At 48.4% G+C, this 17,159-nt stretch overlaps 1 protein-coding gene across 1 annotated transcript; it reads right to left on the reverse strand.

Annotated features, from left to right (window-relative positions):
- Positions 1-461: 461 nt before the first annotated feature.
- On the reverse strand, positions 462-16,602 carry LOC115640397 (IgGFc-binding protein-like). Its single transcript, XM_030543138.1, has 12 exons — positions 16,412-16,602; positions 14,277-14,542; positions 13,464-14,062; positions 12,293-12,494; positions 10,426-11,024; positions 9,548-10,112; positions 8,567-8,766; positions 7,517-7,909; positions 4,920-5,206; positions 2,762-3,027; positions 1,548-2,146; positions 462-1,100 (listed from the first exon to the last, which is right to left on the reverse strand). The coding sequence occupies exons 1-12, from the start codon at positions 16,600-16,602 to the stop codon at positions 462-464; spliced, it is 4,806 nt and encodes a 1,601-aa protein (XP_030398998.1).
- Positions 16,603-17,159: the final 557 nt, after the last annotated feature.

A 17,159-nucleotide genomic window follows, 5' to 3' on the forward strand; every position in this document is an offset into this window, starting at 1 on the left:
TTCCTTCTGCCCCCTCCTGCCGTAAGGGTGAGAGATGGGGTGGGGAGGAGAAGAACGAGCAGCAGATGGGAGGGGCTTGGGGGAAGAGGTGCAGTGAGGGCAGGAAGAAGTAGAGCCGGGGGGGGGGAAGGGGAGAAGAGGTCTAGCAGGGGCAGGGTTTTGCGATGGAGCATGGGTGGGGCCATAGTCCGGGCACCAGTAGACCCCAAGTTCTTGGTAGCTTCTGGCAGCGGCACTGGAAATGTGCAGGCTAAGCATCCCCAAACAGGGCAAGAAAAGCCATATGTGGTGCACCTTCCTATGGCATTTCTTGCCCTGTCTGGGGATGTTTTGCCTCCTCAGTTCTCTTATACCCCCTGCTCATGGGCATCAGCCCAACATGTTCCTGTGATTCAATGGGGCTGGAGCCAAATCTGATTGAAATCAGTGGGAAAACTCTGTTGATTTCAATGGACTGTGGATCAGACCAAGGAAACAAAGATGATCTGGGGAGCCTGAGGTAACATTCTCCATATATTGGGACTCGTCTGCTTACCACATCCAGCCCGCTGTCTCCATGGCTCAATGGCAATGCCACGACTTTGGCACCGCTGGGCATAACTGCGAAGCACTTGACACAGGGTCTCGCGGCTGCCTCGAGTTGTGCACACATCCCGCACGCAGCTCTCAAAGTGAACCTGAGCATCAGCCAGCTGGTTACACTCTTGAAAAGGCCCAGCTGAGTCTGTGATGAGCCCGCAGTAGCTCTGAGACCTGTACTGGGCTAGTTCCATTTCGTTACACTGGGCTGGGAGCCCAACGGCCGTGCAGTGAAAAGGGGAATCAGCATCCTTCCAGCTGTTGCCAAAGGTGACAGCATCATGGACCACAGAACCGTTCGGGGTCCGGAAATCATCGCTCCGGTTCCCATTGAAATCCCCACCTAGTCCACACAGTGACCCAGAGTAGATCTCAGAAACAGAAACCAACACAGAGTGGGACCAGTCGTAGGACACAGAGAGACCAAAGTCTGTCTGGACCACAGCAGACGAGCCACTGAAATAGGCATAGAGTTTGCCTGATGCGAGGACCAGAGGCAGATTGGCCAGGGATCCGTTCACCTAGGGGGAAGCGAGACAAGTGTGTGCATTAATCCCCTCGCCCCAAGCCTGGTACACTCATTATCATGCCTACAGGCAGCCTGCATTTCTAGCGATTTCACATCACTTTTATTGACTATATCCTAGAATTGTTATGTACGTTTTGGGTATTTGTTTTACTGCCCTGTTCTATATTCCATCCCCTTTGCAAACCAGAACTGTGGCCAGCTTGGCAGTTTGTTCTTCCAAGTCCTTAGCAAATGAGGTTTTGAAGAAAACCTGACAAAATTTAGAGCAAGACTGAACCACTGGCTTTCCTTGGTAGCAGGTTCTTGACACCCACTTACATGGAAATGAAACTTATTTAAGGCTTCTCCCAGTCATGATTTTCCTGGACCTACGTTTCCTCCCCTAACTCTGTTCAGCACAGATGAGATCAATTTCTTCAAATCTGTGAAATGCTCTTACCTGCACTTGACCATACTGTCCCGCGGCTATAGCAATACGCTCTCCATAGACATGTAGCTCCACCAGGCGCATCCAGGACACAGCGATGGATCCTTTGTGCTCCTTCTCCACTTTGATGGCGAAGTTGGGGAGGATCCCTGGGGGGCCACAGTACTTGCTCAGGGTGTATTTGCAGGCTCCTTGATAATCAAACATGACTCCGTCAAACGTGGTGTAGTGGGAGTGGCCAAACACCCATAAGGTGCCGAACGTCACAGGGTAACAGCCTCGGATGCCATCCACAACGCTGCATATCTCCAGAGCCCCACAGGCATGATCCTGGCACTGCATGGGCTGGGAAGGCTGCCGGCAGCTGCATTTCCTGCGGCAGGTGTCTGTCAGGATCACCTCCTCTCCCAGCTGGTGATACTGACCATTCAACATGCAGCCGCACTGGCTCACAGGCACACAGCGTCCAGCGTCCAGAACATACCCTTCCCGACAGAAGCATCCTGCCACGCAGGGCTTGGTGCAGAGCAGGGGTGCACTAAGGTTGGCACAAGTGGCAGGGCAGGCAGGGCCACAGAAGTCAAAATAATTCTTGGCTGGGCAAGTGAAACCTAGAAGAATCAAGAGAGACCCGAGAATGAATTCCCTGCCAGAACTTCAGAAACAGCCCCAGGCTGATGCACAAGCCCTAACTGTCTTTTCCCCATTTTTCATTGATTCCCAGGGCTAAAACCAGAGCAAGAGAAACCATCCACACTTGTGAATTCACTACGAACACAATCTACCCTCTGGGGAATATTACTCTTCATATATATATATTATGACTATCAGGCAAGAAAACAGAGAGAAGTGGCATGGATGGAATACCTACAGTGGGAAAGGGATAGTTCTGATCTCAGCCTCTGCACTCAATTCCTATTCCCATGAAAAGTAAACTTTTGGATTTGGAATCAGACGAGAAAGCGTATCCACCTATGGGAATGACTGATGTAGTCTGGCATTGTTCCTTCCCTGCTCTTTACGTTAGAATCGGGGTAGCTGTGACAATTGTGTTGCATGTGCACATTGTGGAAATGCTGCTTGTGTTTTGCACTGCTGGTGTGTGAGGGCCCTGACTTTAGAGAACACTGTATAAATTTCACTCAGTAAATAGGTCATCGCAGAGCTGGGATATCATAGACCCGGAATAGCCATTTTAAATAAAAGCCAAGATCCTTATCGCTTACTGCATCCCATCCGCGGTCTCCAGTTTGCCATTTTCACACCGACAATGGTGCACATCTCATCGTAAGATTCGATAGCTGTGCACAGCATGCGATTGCCCAGGCCATACTGACAAAGGTCGTAGACACAGGACTCGTAGTAAGGGGCTGGGCTCTGGTGCCAGTGACATTCAGAGAAAGGTCCCGAGCGGTTCGTTAAGATCCCACACAGCTGCTGGAACACGTGTAATTTGGGACAAGGCACAAGGTTGCCGGTGTCATTTGTACACCTGGAAGAGTCATGTGAATAATGGTTACTAGGTTTTTCCTCTCATCTCGCTAAAGAGTCAGAATGCACCCGGGCACACAGGCCAGTCCCTGATATAGAAGGTTGATGCATTTCACATTCACATTTTTAGTGAGTACTTCGTTCATTTGATTTTCGCTGTTCATCAGAAACTGACATTGTGAATAGTAGAGTCCAGTGTGAAATTCGCCTGCAGGGCGAGAGCCTCAGATTTTGCCAGATGCTGCAGGGGACCCTGGGAACTCTGCATTCTAATCCTCTGCCTCTCGAACCAAAGGGAACCTAACATAACCAAGGGCCTGACCCTGCACCACTGAATTCCTGGGAGTTCTGCCCATTGACATGGAACCAAAGGAACCTTCTTCCACTTTCACTGGAGGATAGGTCCACCAATGGCTGTTAGCCAAGATGGCTAAGCCTCTGACTGCCAGGTGCTGGGAGTGGACGATGGGGATGGATCACTCAATGGCTGCCTCTTCTGCTCATTCCCTCGGAAGCATCTGGCATTGAACTGTTGGAAAATAGGATGCTGGGCTACAGGGACCATTGGTCTGACCCAGTCTGGCTGTTCTGACAAGCAACCAGCTCATGAACTCCACAGCTGTGGTTCTCAAACTTGTTGGGCTCCAGACTCGTATGTAAATGTTGATGGCCTATCACAACCCAGTAAATAGGCTGGTGGAGGGGAAGCTGGGTTCTTCCCCTGCAGGGGTGTGTGGGAGGCCCTGTGGGGGTTGCAGAGCCTCTTCTCCCACACTGACCCTGCAGCACCGACTCCTGTGGCTCCAGGCCAATGGGGCTGGCTGAGCTAGACTCTACTTCGGGCTTTGTGACTTCTGGGGTTTGGCCCAGCCGCCCCCCTATCATGTCATGTCTCAAAGAATGGTGCAGTGCCGCCCCCAGCAGGTTGGTGCACAACTCCCACCAATGTTACCCAGCCAGCCCCTCATCCGTGCAGCCTGGCAAACCTTACCAGAGCTGTGACCCCTAGGCTGTAGAGCACAGAGCATGGAGCTGAGCTCAGTCAGCTCCAATAGACCAGAGCCACCACACAAGCCTTGAAATATTCTGGTGCCTGGGTTTTGGGTCACAATCCAGTGCAGTGGGGCCCACACTCTCCTTGTGCTCTACAAACAACAGGAGGGAAATATGGAAACTGTGTTCCCAGAAGCCCGAGGGAACAGGCCACTTGTAGGCCAGAGACTCCAGCCAGTAGGAGACGCAGCAGCAGAAGCATCCAAAGCTGGGACATCTGGTCACGTGGACACTCAGTTCTGTCTAGAGCTTTGACTTCACATTTTGTGCTCTGGGCTGTTGGGCTGTTTGGCCCAACCCTCCCATGCCCCCAAGGCCTCTTCACCTCAGCTTCACTCCACACTTGCTCCTCCCACTTCTCCTCCCCTGCCCTGTCCCTCTCACTCTCTTCCCTTCATTTTTAGCTAATTCCCTCCTAAATAAACCCACCTCCATAGCCCCAAGAACATCATGAAACTGACAGGCTGTTTGCTAACATCACATTTTCCCCTCTGCTTGTATGTTCGACCCCTTTCCTCTGTCCTGTGTCTGTGTCTAGTTAGATCAGTGCTCCCCAAACTATGGGTCACACCCCCTGGGGGGTGCAGAGGAATGTTCAGGGGGGTGCAGCAGGACCCAGTCCAGCCCCCTTGGGGGGCAGAGAGGGAGCCCCACCCAGCCCTGCTCTGCCCCCAGCTCTGGTCCAGCCCCAGCCCCAGCTCCTGTCCTCGAATACCAGATCTCAGCTTGTTGAGCTATTCTTAGATTTTCCAACCCCTCCAGGAACCCTTCAGGTCTCTGCCAGGCTGCTGGTATTTTCCCTTTCTGTGGAAAAAGGTGGCTGGGGAGAAACAAACATACCCGGGAGGGCTGGTGTCAGAAATCCAGGCGTTCCCAAACTCTGTGTTGTTCCTGGCCCTCTCTCCGCTGGGCAGGACCTTATCGTCCATGGGATTGCCATTGAAATTCCCACACATTCCACACAGCTGCTTCCGATACTCTGGGCCCACACGGACAAACAAGCTACTGGCACCATTAAACTGGATCTCCAGGCTGCCCTTTGCTCTCACCGTTAGCATGTTCTTCAGTCTCAGGACTTTGGCAACCGTTCCCAGATGTGCTGGCAAGCGAGTCCGCAGCCCATTAACCTGAGACATAAAAGCAAAATTAGTTGCCTACCCAGTTGGTCACTTTGCTTCTCTAGGCCGATACCTGCTGCTGCATCAGCAAAGCACTGAGGGGCTTGTGAGTCTTCGTCCAACACATGGAGATCGTGTCTGAAATTGTGTTTGACAGATCTCTGTGCTGGCACTGAACTCCACATACTCTCAGAGCCCCGTAACAATGACACCGCTAGGAAATACAAAGTAACTGGATCCTGGGCAGCGCTGTATGTGTGCCACAAAGCAGCCCATCAGTTAGTGCAGAGGGTCTCAAGAGAATCACCCCAGTGCAGGGGGATTTTACAGTGGTGAAGGATCATTACACCAGCCCCTGCCCCACCTTCCCTGGGTCTTGCTGTGAGCTCAGGTGGACTGATTTGACATCAGTGTAACTGTACTGACTGTAACGGGGTTATTGAGGACAGGATCAAGCCCTTTGCTCCTTTTTATAACCAGAGATGGTTGTGACACTACACCCCATATTCTTCATAGAAATATTGTTATAATATGACTACAGCATATCTAAGATGTATTTTATGCAAGATGGGTCTTGTGAGATATCATTGGAAAGGTTCTGATTTACTGAATATTAGCCTACTTGTATGCATGTATCACTTTTGTATCTAAAGTTAGGAAGCTGGACTATATAGGGGAGGGATAGCTCAGTGGTTTGAGCATTGGCCTGTTAAACCCAGGGTTGGGAGTTCAATCCTGGAGGGGGCCATTTGGGGCTAAATCAGTACTTGGTCCTGCTAGTGAAGGCAGGGGGCTGGACTTGATGACCTTTCAGGGTCCCTTCCAGTTCTAGGAGACAGGTATATCTCCGTGTATATATATATATAATTTGTACTACAAAAATGTTTGCACCTGAGGAATGCCCACCAGACAAAGTGCAATCTGGCTAGCTGGAAATAAGTCAATAGACCACTAGGGAGAACAATAGGTCTTTGAAGATGCCAATCTCTCACTTTCCTGAGATGTTACAAACAGCCTTTGATTCATGGCTACTTTGACACTGCAGAGTCATGTGATTATGTCACCAGGTACTGGACTCCATGATGGAATACCAGGATATTTCCACTGAAGGGGGTGAGAATCACACTGAAAGAGAAAGGATTCCCACCAGATGTAAATCCTATTTAAGGCAGGGGAGTGAGATAATCAGCGCTGGTTCTTCACTGAATCCCTGCCCAAGGTGATTGCCATGAACATCTAAGAAACAAAGAGGGGTGGGGGGGAAGGACTGAGTCCTGGCTGGGAAGGTGTCTGGCCTGTGAAAGAAATACCCAGAGTTTTAAGATGCAGCTTAAGAGTAGCTTGCTTGCAAGGAACCTTTGCAATCTGTCTAAAACAACAGCATCTAGGGTGAGAAACTACAACTCGTAACCAGGTTTGTTAGTATCTTAAGCTTATATTGTGTTTTTGTTTTATTTGCGTGGTGATCTGCTTTGATCTGTTTGCTAGCCCTTAGAATCACTTAAAATCTATATTTTGTAGTTAATAAACTTGTTTTTGTTTTCTCTAAAACCAGCTTGTGGAATTCATGATTGGGTGGCAGGGGCGGGGAACCGTGCAGATCTTCCTCCACAGTGCGGGAGGGAGCGAATGTCATGAGCTGATGCTGCACAGTTCTCTCTGCAGTGCAAGACAATGTAACTTTGGGTTCACACTCCAGAGGGGGTGTGCACTTGAGTGCTGGGCAGCTCCTGAGCTGAAGGCTTCCCACACAGAGCTGATTTCAGTGCCTGTGTCTGTCTGCAGCTGGGTATGCCTACTTGTGTGTGTGCTGGAGGAGGCTTGAGGACAGTGCAAGGAAGCCCAGGCTGGCAAAACAGGCGAACTCAGTGGTACCCCAGTATATCAGGTGACACCCCGGAGTGTGTGTGTGAGGAGGTAACCCATCACAAGGATGATCAAGATTTTGAAGTCACCAATCATTTAGAAGTCCTCCAATTTGAGGTAGTGACTGTGATACCGCGCAAGGCCTGGCTTTAAGAAAATGCTGAGCACCTCCCCTTGGATAATGAGGCTCTTTCTGTTGCCTCAGGTGAAATACCCAAGCGTTGATCCACCGCCAATCACTGCACCCTTGAAAATATTGATGGGACCATAAGTAAAATCCCACACAACAAGAGAAAGTTATTGCCTGACTCCTGAAACAACTGGAAACAAAAAGCTAGGAGAAAAAGTCTCTCTCTGTATTTGGGATACAGAAGAATCCTTCTGCCTCTAAAACATCCATGGTGAAACCACTAGACACAATATTTATTATTATTATTAGACAGGTCAACTCACATGGACAGCTTTGCCTCTCTCTAGGACAATGTGAGCATTAAAATTGGCAGTGCTGAGCCAGATTTCCACTCGGTAAACGAAAGACACCCGGGGATTCCGGAAATGCCGGTTGGCTGTCACCACGCGGAAAGACAAGTCCAAGGAGGAGTTGCAGGTGTGGGAGATCTCATAGTCACATATGCCTTGGAAATGTGCCACAGCCCCATCAAATGTAAAGTAGTGAGGATCCCCTGTTACAACACATGTCGTCAAGAGACTCTGGCATCCCAGCTTGCTGTTCTTCACAGCACACTGCTGGCCTGGGTAGCACTTAGCTCGGAAGCAACGGAAATGGTCTCGGGAGTCACAGCTACATCTCTGGGTACAACCAGAGAACCAGACGTGGTCTCCGACCTGGGGTGGAGAAAGAGAAGAAATAACCAACACAACCTCTTAACCAAACCCCGGAGGAAATCTCAGAACCAAGATAGACTAAAATGTACTAGAGTTCTTTGTTCGGTATCTCTCTGCTTTGCTAGAAAGCAAGGAAAGCTGACCAAACACAGCGAGAAAAGGAAGTGTTCAAAGTGACATGGACTAAGATTAGAATTGGCTGGAATTTTCCATTTGAAACATTTTTTTTTAACGTGAAAGATTTTTTTCATAACAACAAAAATTTCTGGGGGAATGTCCAATTTAATTTTGACAAAAATGTTCAGGTTTTCTTGAGAAAAATAACAACAGTTTTCCAGCAACTGAAAAACAAATGATTTGGGCCAACAACTGAACCAACTTTTCAATATTTAGCCAGAATTTGACTTTAAGCTGAAAACATCAAAACTGTTGAAGAAAAATGTTGATGATGAAAACATTAATGTTTCACTGAAACGTTTCATTGGAAAACAGAACATTTCCTGATGAGCTGTATCTCAGATACTCTCCAGGGAATGTGTGGGTGAGTGGAAAAACAGGTTCTTAACTCTCTGGGGGAAAAAAAGAAAATAGAATTTCTTCCATATGTGCTCCCTAATTTCCCCTCATGTCTAGTCAGAGTGTGAACTATCAACTCACCTTGTAGTAGGATCCATTGTGCTCACAGCCGCAGTGCTCTGGCAAGACACACTCATCCCCACTCCACAGGTACCCGTCATTACAAAAACACCCCTCAGAACATGTGTGCCCGCAGTACTTCTGAAGCCAGGATCCAGCACACAGGTCCTGGTAGTGAGTCTCACAGAGCTCATAGTGACTGTGGTGGGGGCACGAAAGGCCTATAAAAAAGGGATTGGAAGTTCCTGGGTCACTATCGGTACAGCGCTGGAATTATCCAAACAAAACTCAGAATTGAAAATGCAAACAGAGATTTCACAGCAAACCCATTGCTTTTCACTTGGCTGCAGGCTCCTTACTTTTTAAAACAGTGATTTTCAAGTGGGCTTCAGAGGTCAATTTCAGTGGCATTTGAACCCCAACTCCCTTAGTTCCTTTGAAATTCCCGCTTTAAAAGAGGGGTTCAGACGTTAGAAGGCTTCTCGGTGCAGTCTAAAGGGGAGAGCAGCCCCCACCCAAGCGACAAAGAAACTCAGAACTGCAAGACGGGAAGAACCGAAATTGCCCAGGAAGGTGAGTCCGTGCTCTGTAGTGACAAGAAATTGATCCTGTGCTTCTTTGTACATGTTTCTACTAGAAGCTCCTGGTACAAGTCCAGAGGAAGAAGAAATATAAGAGACGAGTCCTCCCTATTCCTGCGTATGAGGGGGGATGACTGGCAAACAAGCCTGAATACAATGAAACGTACACACCGTATTTATTGTATAAGGGTTGGACTGAGAACTTCCTCTTCAGATACAGTCTGTACCATTATGCACAAGAGGCTGAATGGCGGATGCATGGGCAACCTGGCATTTCCCAACCCTGCACCACTTGGCCTTGCAACCTGAATGTTGTTTTGTGTGTGTGATTTATATTAGGATGTTGTGTTTGAGTTTGATTTAACTGTCTGAGCTTGCAAAAATACATATGTTTAGTTACATGGAAATTGTGGTCACTTACCACAGAAAGACTCGTTCCTCCAAGGTGAGATGGAGACATTCGCTCTCTGGCAGGCGGCTGTGTATGTCTGAATGGACTCACACAGGACTCTGCTCTCCCCTCCTGACACACATAGGTCAAAGATACAATCAGACAAATAGGGGCCTGGGTCAATCTGGGAGTGGCAAGAGGTGAACGGCCCGTTGGGATCCTGGATCACCCAGCAACGGGACTTGGACTGCACCAGACTTTCTTCCTCTTCACACCCAGGGCAGGAATCGGAGCAGCCATTGTCACAGCCAGGGACATCCTCCGACTTCCAGCCTGCAGCAAAGAGGAAGGCGTCCTTCCCATGGGAGCCATTACGCATCACAAAATCATCCTCAGCGGCCCCATTGAAGTTCCCACAAAGCCCACAGGTCTGGCCTCGGTGCTCAGGGGATAGGGTGACAAAGAGGCTGTGGGCCAGGTCATAGCTCACACTCAGCCCAAACTCTGTTTTCACTACCGTGTATAGTCCAGCCTGGTAAATGATGATTTCTCCTGCATTGACACTCACTGGGAGAGTCGCAGTGACCCCATCAATCTGATTGAGAGAAATAACAGCAAAGAGATTATTCCTGGGAATGAATTCTGCACACAGTTCAATGCCACACTCAGATGAGGAAGGCCTACAGGTGGCTGAGGAAATAAGGGAAAACAATATAGTGTTTGGTCTCTTTGAATGGCTTGATACTAATCCTCCATATTTATTGTTCCAGAACAAGGCAGTGGAGGGTAGATGACAATAAATACTTCTGCACTGACTGGGTTGGGGAAAAGTAATTCAATAGATGAGCTAGCAATGTCTATCGCTAATTTATCTGGTTTCCCAGAGAGCGCTAGCCCCATGGACTTACCTTGACTGTCCTGTGCTGCCCTCTCTGCAGATGGATCTGAGTCTTGTTCACAAGGACAAACACCTCTGAGGTCACAGCCACAGGAACATGGGGCAGGTTTCCGTTCTTCACTTCCACTCTGAAGAAGGGTGAGGACTTTGATGCCCCACACAGTTCAGCAAAGACATATTTGCAGGTGCCCTGGAAATCGTATCGCTTCCCATCAAACGTCGTGTAATGCGGCAGCCCAGAAGCCCAGCAGGTGCCGTTGGTTCGTTCATGGCACCCATAAACCCCCTTTCGAGTGCCACAGAATTCCCCAGGGGCACAGGCAGAGCGGGAGCACTGGACAGAGTGGGAGGAGCCGTCACATCTGCACAATCTCTGGCAATTTTCTCCTTCCCAGAAGCTTTCCCCTGCCAGGTGGTATCTGCCATTGTGGGTGCAGCCGCACTGCCCCCGAGGCACACAGTCAGTGCCACTCAGCACAAAGCCAGGGTCACACTGGCACCCTTCTTCACACGCAGTCCGGCAGAGGGAGGGCACAGCTGGGTGGGCACAAGAGGCTGGGCAGGAAGGTCCACAGAGCTCGTAGTGGCTGTTGGGGGGGCAGGTTAATTCTGAAAGGGACATGAAGAGCTGCGGTTAGAAATACAGAAGGAATGCTCCAGGGAATCCTCCCAGGCAGGAAATATAATAAAAGAAATAAAAATGAATTAGGAAAGAGCCATAAATGACTATTCCTTTGTAATGTGTATTTCTTGATAGATATTCAGGTTCTGTATTCTGTTACAAAATCGTGGTTTTTATCATTAATATACTAAGTGATACAAGTGTGTTATTACACCTCCATGGCTAGCACTGTTGGCTGGACCATAATTTTCACAGAAAGGCCAACGCAGTCACATTGGCAAAAAATCCCTGAGAATCCTGCTGTGCGCTATTTATTCTATTAAAGTTGTTGAAAATAAAGCCCCTTCTGCCTAAATCTGGTAGCTATCCAGGAGACACTTCAAAATCCCTTGGCATTTCTCAAAAAGAGTAGGGGATTAAAGCAGTGTCCTGGCTAAAATTGTCTTATGCAATAACAATGATTTCTAATGTCTGAGGCTGTGTACATACCATTCCTGGGAGAACAATATCTGCTGCATTTCTCTATATAGTCAATGCACAGTGAATATCCACCTCATTGCTTTCTGGGGTGCTTGGGACACCATAATTAAAACTGAGGAAGCCAAACTCTGCTCTACGTCTGGAATGTCAATATACTCTATTCTCATTCTCTGGTGCTGTTCATCTTGTATGGTCATTTACACCCATATGATCTGAGAGTTAAATAGTTTTAAAATGTTATCCCATCACCAAAAGAGTGCTGACTACCCCAATGTGCACAAAGGTTGCCCAAGGTGCAAATCAGTGGAGAATCTATTCAATGTCCCCATGCCCAGTGGCTGAGTGATTTTAAAAAATGGGAGGAATTTGTGGGTTACCATCCATGAAGGCTCTCCTGAAATCAGTGGCTTACCACACCCAGCCAGTGGTCTCCATAGTTGTATGGTGATGCCGTGACTTTGGCAATGCACAGCATAACTCCGGAGTGTATTGCAGAGCGTTTTGTGGCTGCCTTTGGTGGCACAGAGATCGTGCACACAGTTCTCCATGAACATCTGAGCATTAGTAAGGTTGCTGCAACGTTTGAAAGGTCCTTTTGCGTCTGTTATGATCCCACAGCTGCTCTGAATTCTGTACTTGTTTTCAACTCCTTCATTGCATTCAGTTTGTGGACCAACTGCTGTGCAATGGAAAGGGGAATCGACGGCCTTCCAGCTGTTCATAAAAGAGACAAGGTCCGGAGCCACAGATCCATTGGGCATCCTGAAATCATCACTTTGGTTCCCATTGAAGTTTCCTCCGAGCCCGCAGACCAGCCCAGAGTAAATCTCAGGTATAGTAATTGTCACATAGTGGGACCAGTCATAAGATATAGAGAGGCCAAATTCTGTCTGGATGATGACAGATGAGCCGCTGTAATAGGCATAGAGTTTCCCTGATGCTAGGACAAGGGGCAGATTGACCAGGGATCCATTCACCTAAGGGGAAGAATTCAGCATGACCAGGAAAAGTCCTGAAGAATTGGCATCATGTTTGCAAATAATAATCTTCTTTCTTAGCCCCTTAAAGCTGATGCTAGATCATCCTTTGCTTCAAAATGTGTTGGAGTGTGCCAGTGTGATGCACATACAACGCTCTCCCTATTCAGATGGCGTTCTACCAACCCCTCACTTCTTTGCTTCTACAGTCCCCTCCTATCCCTTCTCACCTTTTAAAAACAAGGTCTCTGGCCACCCTGAACACCAGTCCCTGCACATTGGTACCACATGCCAGGGTGCACCACTCATTGCAGTGGTTCGATTTCAGGCTTCTGGAGAGACATGAGAAGCCCTTTGCAATGCACGTTCTTTGTAGGGGAGAACTTTCAGGGCTTCTCTGTTCTGTGGCTTGATTTTCAGGGATTCCAGCTCCCACGGAAGCTGACAGCAGCTGCAAGTGCTTTGTCCCTCTGAAAATCCACCCCTTGGTTCCTAATGTCAGCTGATTGCTTCAGTGCTGGTCGAGGGGCAGAGGAAAGTACTGGGGGGATACACGGACTTGGAGAAGAGTGTCCAGCTGATGCAGTGAAACTTAGGCAGAGGACCTGCCTTCAAATCCCTGTCCCCATCCTGGCCTCCTTACTCCCTGATTAGCTTGCCCGCCCTGTCAATCAGGCTGACCTGGAGCATTGGCCTCTTCCTATTCTTCTAGTCCTAGGAGCTAGCCAACCAAAACACCTGCCTGAATGTTAGTAGGGGGACAACAGTCCCCTTATTCTAGCATTGGAAGTGTCATACTCACCTACGGGGCGGGGGCAACATCCCCGTAGGGGACAGTGAAATGGGTGGGGAAGGATGGGCTATGATGCAGGACACTACAGGGGTAACACTTCAGTGTCCCTCCCTATTTGCCGAGCCCCCCCTCATCAGCAAGAGAAGTTGGAAAAAAAATTAAATTCAAGCTCTCACCTGCACTTGGCCGTGCTGTCCCACTGCAACAGCAATATGCTCCCTGTAGACATCCAGCTCCACCAGGCGTGTCCAGGACTCTGTGATGGAGCCCCTGTGCTCATTTTCCACTTTGACAGTGAAGTCAGGGAGCTTTCCCGGGGGGCCACAGTACTTGCTCAGGGTGTATTTGCAGGTTCCTTTAGAGTCAAAAGCAAGTCCATCGAAAATGTGATAGTGAGGGTGGCCAAACACCCATAAGGCACCAAATTTTACAGGGTAGCAGCCTCGGACGCCCTCCACAATTTTACATATCTCCAGAGCCCCACAGGCATGATCCTGGCACTGCATGGGCTGGGCAGGCTTCCGGCAGCTGCATTTCCTGCGGCAGGTGTCTGTCAGGATCACCTCCTCTCCCAGCTGGTGATACTGACCATTCAACATGCAGCCACACCGGCTCACAGGCACACAGCGTCCAGCGTCCAGAACATATCCTTCCCGACAGAAGCATCCCGCCATGCAGGGCTTGGTGCATTGGCTGGATGAATTAAGGCTGATGCAAGAGGCAGGGCAGGGAGGGCCACAGAAGTCAAAATAGGTGTTGGCTGGGCAGGTGACACCTAGGGAAGAAAGAGGATGAAGAGTCACCTGTACACACAGGTGCTGAGAGTGTTTTACAAACAAGTTACACACTTTCCACAAACACTAAGATTCTTTTCACTATTGAATATCCAAGAGGAGCTTCTTTGATGATTTCTTCAGTGGCGAAACTTCTCAATCCACTTCGAGGGCTCAATGAATTGAGAGGAAAACAAAAGACCCCCTGTTGCTTACCACAGCCCAGCCCTTGCCTCCACTTGGCTACTTTCACACCGTGAAAGGCACACATCTCATCGTAGGGTTCGACAGCTGCACACAGCATGTGATTGCCCAGGCCATACTGGCAGAGATCATAGACACAGGATTCATAGTAAGGAAGTGGGCTCTCGTGCCAGTGACACTCAGAAAAAGGCCCGGAGCGGTTCATTAGGATCCCACACAGCTGCTGGAACTCATTCAGTTTTGTACATGCCTCTGCGTTGCCAGTGTCATTTTTACACCTGAAAGTGTAACGCAAATACCAGTTACAGGTTTATTTCTTTTCCCAGAGGCATCTTTTTATAGAGTCAGAACATCTGTCTATGTACAGACCAATTTCTGACATGGCTCAAGGCTTATTACAGAAATTCTTCCTTCCCCCCATTCTCATAGAATCATAGAATCTCAGGATTGGAAGGGACCTTAGGAGGTATCTAGTCCACCCCCTGCTCAAAGCAGGACCAATTCTCAACTAATTCATCCCAGCCAGGGCTTTGTCAAGCCGGGCCTTAAAAACCTCTAAGGAAGGAGATTCCACCACCTCCCTGGGTAACCCATTCCAGTGCTTCACCACCCTCCTAATGAAATAGTGTTTCCTAATATCCAACCTAGACTTCCCTCACTGCAACTTAAGACCATTGGTCCTTATTCTGTCATCTGTCACCACTGAGAACAGGCCAACTCTGTCCTCTTTGGAACCCTCTTCAGGTAGTTGAAGGCTGCTATCAAATCTCCGCTTTACTGGGAAAGCTCTCTCCCAGCGCTGGAGCTGCAACTACAGAGCTATGACTAGTGAAGACATACCCTTAGAGTCATGGCTTCCCAGGACACAGTTCCTCCCCCTGTAAGTATGGCTGACATTCATTGTTCCTAGATGCATAGTTTTACATTTGGCCATATTAAAATGCATACTCTTGACTTGCATCCAACTTACCAAGTGATCCAGATCGTTCTGTCCAGTGCTTAATTTGTAATGAAAGAGATGCTGGGGCTCGAGAAGTTAGGTGCTGGGGGTCAAGACATTTTTTACATTCCTAACTGATGCAGGAAGCCTAGAGGTGCTGGGACTATGAACTGCCAAGCCTAGAAGTGCCGGGGCTCACCCCTGGTAAGCCCTGGAACAAATTAAGCCCTGATTCCGTATCCTTGACCTACTCTCTTCATTATTTACCACTCCCCCACTGGAAACACAGAAAATTCCATGTTTACAATTACATTTTGAGACCCGTCACTTAGCCCCTTTTTAACCCATTAATGTGTGCCAGAGTCATTTTGTATCATTCTAGTTTTTTATTCTAAATATTGTGTGGTACTAAGTTAAATGCCTTACAGAAGCCTAAGTAAATTAAATCAACACTATTATCTTTATCAACCAAAGTTGTACTCTCATCAAAATCATATATCAGATCTATTTTCCATAAAACAGTGTTGATGCCCATTACTTATATTACCCTCCTTTAAACATTTATTTAATAGAACAACAGGGTTAGAAGGGACCTCAGGAGGTATCTACTCCAACCTCCTACTCAAAGCAGGACCAATCCCCAGACAGTTTTTTGCCCCAGACCCCTAAGTGGTCCCCTTCAGGATTGAAGTCACAACTCTGGGTATAACAGGCTAATGCGCAAACCACTGAGCTATCCCCCACACCATGATATTACACACATATGTTCTAGCCATTCCCTTATTTTGTCCAGAATCAATGTCAAGGTGACAAGCCTACAATTACCTGGGCTATTCTGTTTATCCTTTTTAAATAAAGGCACAAAACTAGCTTTCTTCCAGAGGAAGAGACAATATCTATGGGGTATGTCTAACATGGCAAAACAAAAAACAACAAAACCCCACAGTCAGAGCCCAGGTCAACTAACTCAAGCCCATGTGGCTTGCACTATGGGGCTAAGAATAGCAGTGGAGACATTTTTCCTGCTTGGGCTGGAGTCTGGGCTCTAAAACCCTCCCCTCTGGATTCTGAGGCTCACTGCCATGGGGTTTCTTTTGCAGTGTAGACATACTCCTAGAGCAACAGAGTGTAGGGAGAAGGACAGATGTGGTCATGGAAACAGGCATTCACAGACAGAGAAGGGAAGATCCATAGATAACAAACACACCTTGAGGGACTGATGTCAGAGGTCCAGGCATTCCCAAACTCTGCGTCGTCCTGGGCTTTCTCCCCATTGGGCAGGACTTTATCATCCCTGCGATCCCCATTAAAGTTCCCACACATCCCGCACAGCTGCTCCCGATACTCCGGGCCCACACGGACAAATAAAGCATGGTGGCCGTTAAACTGGATCTCCATGTTGGCCTTTGTTTTTAGAGTCACCATGTTCTTCACCCTTGTGATGTTGGCCACTGGTCCCAGCTGAGCTGGTAAAGGAGTCTTCACACTATCAACCTGTAACAAACAGTTGCCTGTGACTAAGGGGTACTATCCTGACCTGGGTACCTCTGTTCACAGGGGATTACAAAGGGACTCTCCTTCCACAGCAGCATGGCACCAAGATACCAGCCATGTAAGCGCATCCTGTGAGTCACAGAGATGTTATACAGGGAGCGGCTCTGCAGCCCAGTTACCTGATACCTCACTACACTCAGAGCAGGAGCTGAGTGCAGCTATCATGCCCAGCTAAGCAGGACTCATAGGAGAGGAGTCTCAGCAAGTTTACATGGAGCAGGGATCACAAAAGCAAAACTCGAGCACAGAGCTCAGAAGGAGCAGGAGCTCACAGGAAAATCACTATGAGGTTCTCTGTAACATAAAAGAATAGCAACCCCGCTTCTGATTAGCTATGGAGTTCACCTAGTCACCTTGCCAGTATTAGATTCTCCTTCCAGTTGTGTCTGTTTCTTCGCTGC

Source organism: Gopherus evgoodei, unplaced genomic scaffold (assembly GCF_007399415.2).
Source record: "Gopherus evgoodei ecotype Sinaloan lineage unplaced genomic scaffold, rGopEvg1_v1.p scaffold_31_arrow_ctg1, whole genome shotgun sequence".
NCBI classification, from domain to species: Eukaryota; Metazoa; Chordata; order Testudines; family Testudinidae; genus Gopherus; species Gopherus evgoodei.

Excerpts from the sequence above, each read along its gene's own strand:
- LOC115640397 (XM_030543138.1), bottom strand. The coding sequence starts at position 16,602 with ATGGAGATCCAGTTTAACGGCCACCATGCTTTATTTGTCCGTGTGGGC. Across the intron at positions 14,063-14,276 it reads GAGGCAAGGGCTGGGCTGTG|GTGTCACCTGCCCAGCCAAC; the intron begins GTAAGCAACAGG and ends TTTCTTCCCTAG. Across the intron at positions 10,113-10,425 it reads GGCAGCACAGGACAGTCAAG|ATTGATGGGGTCACTGCGAC; the intron begins GTAAGTCCATGG and ends TCTCTCAATCAG.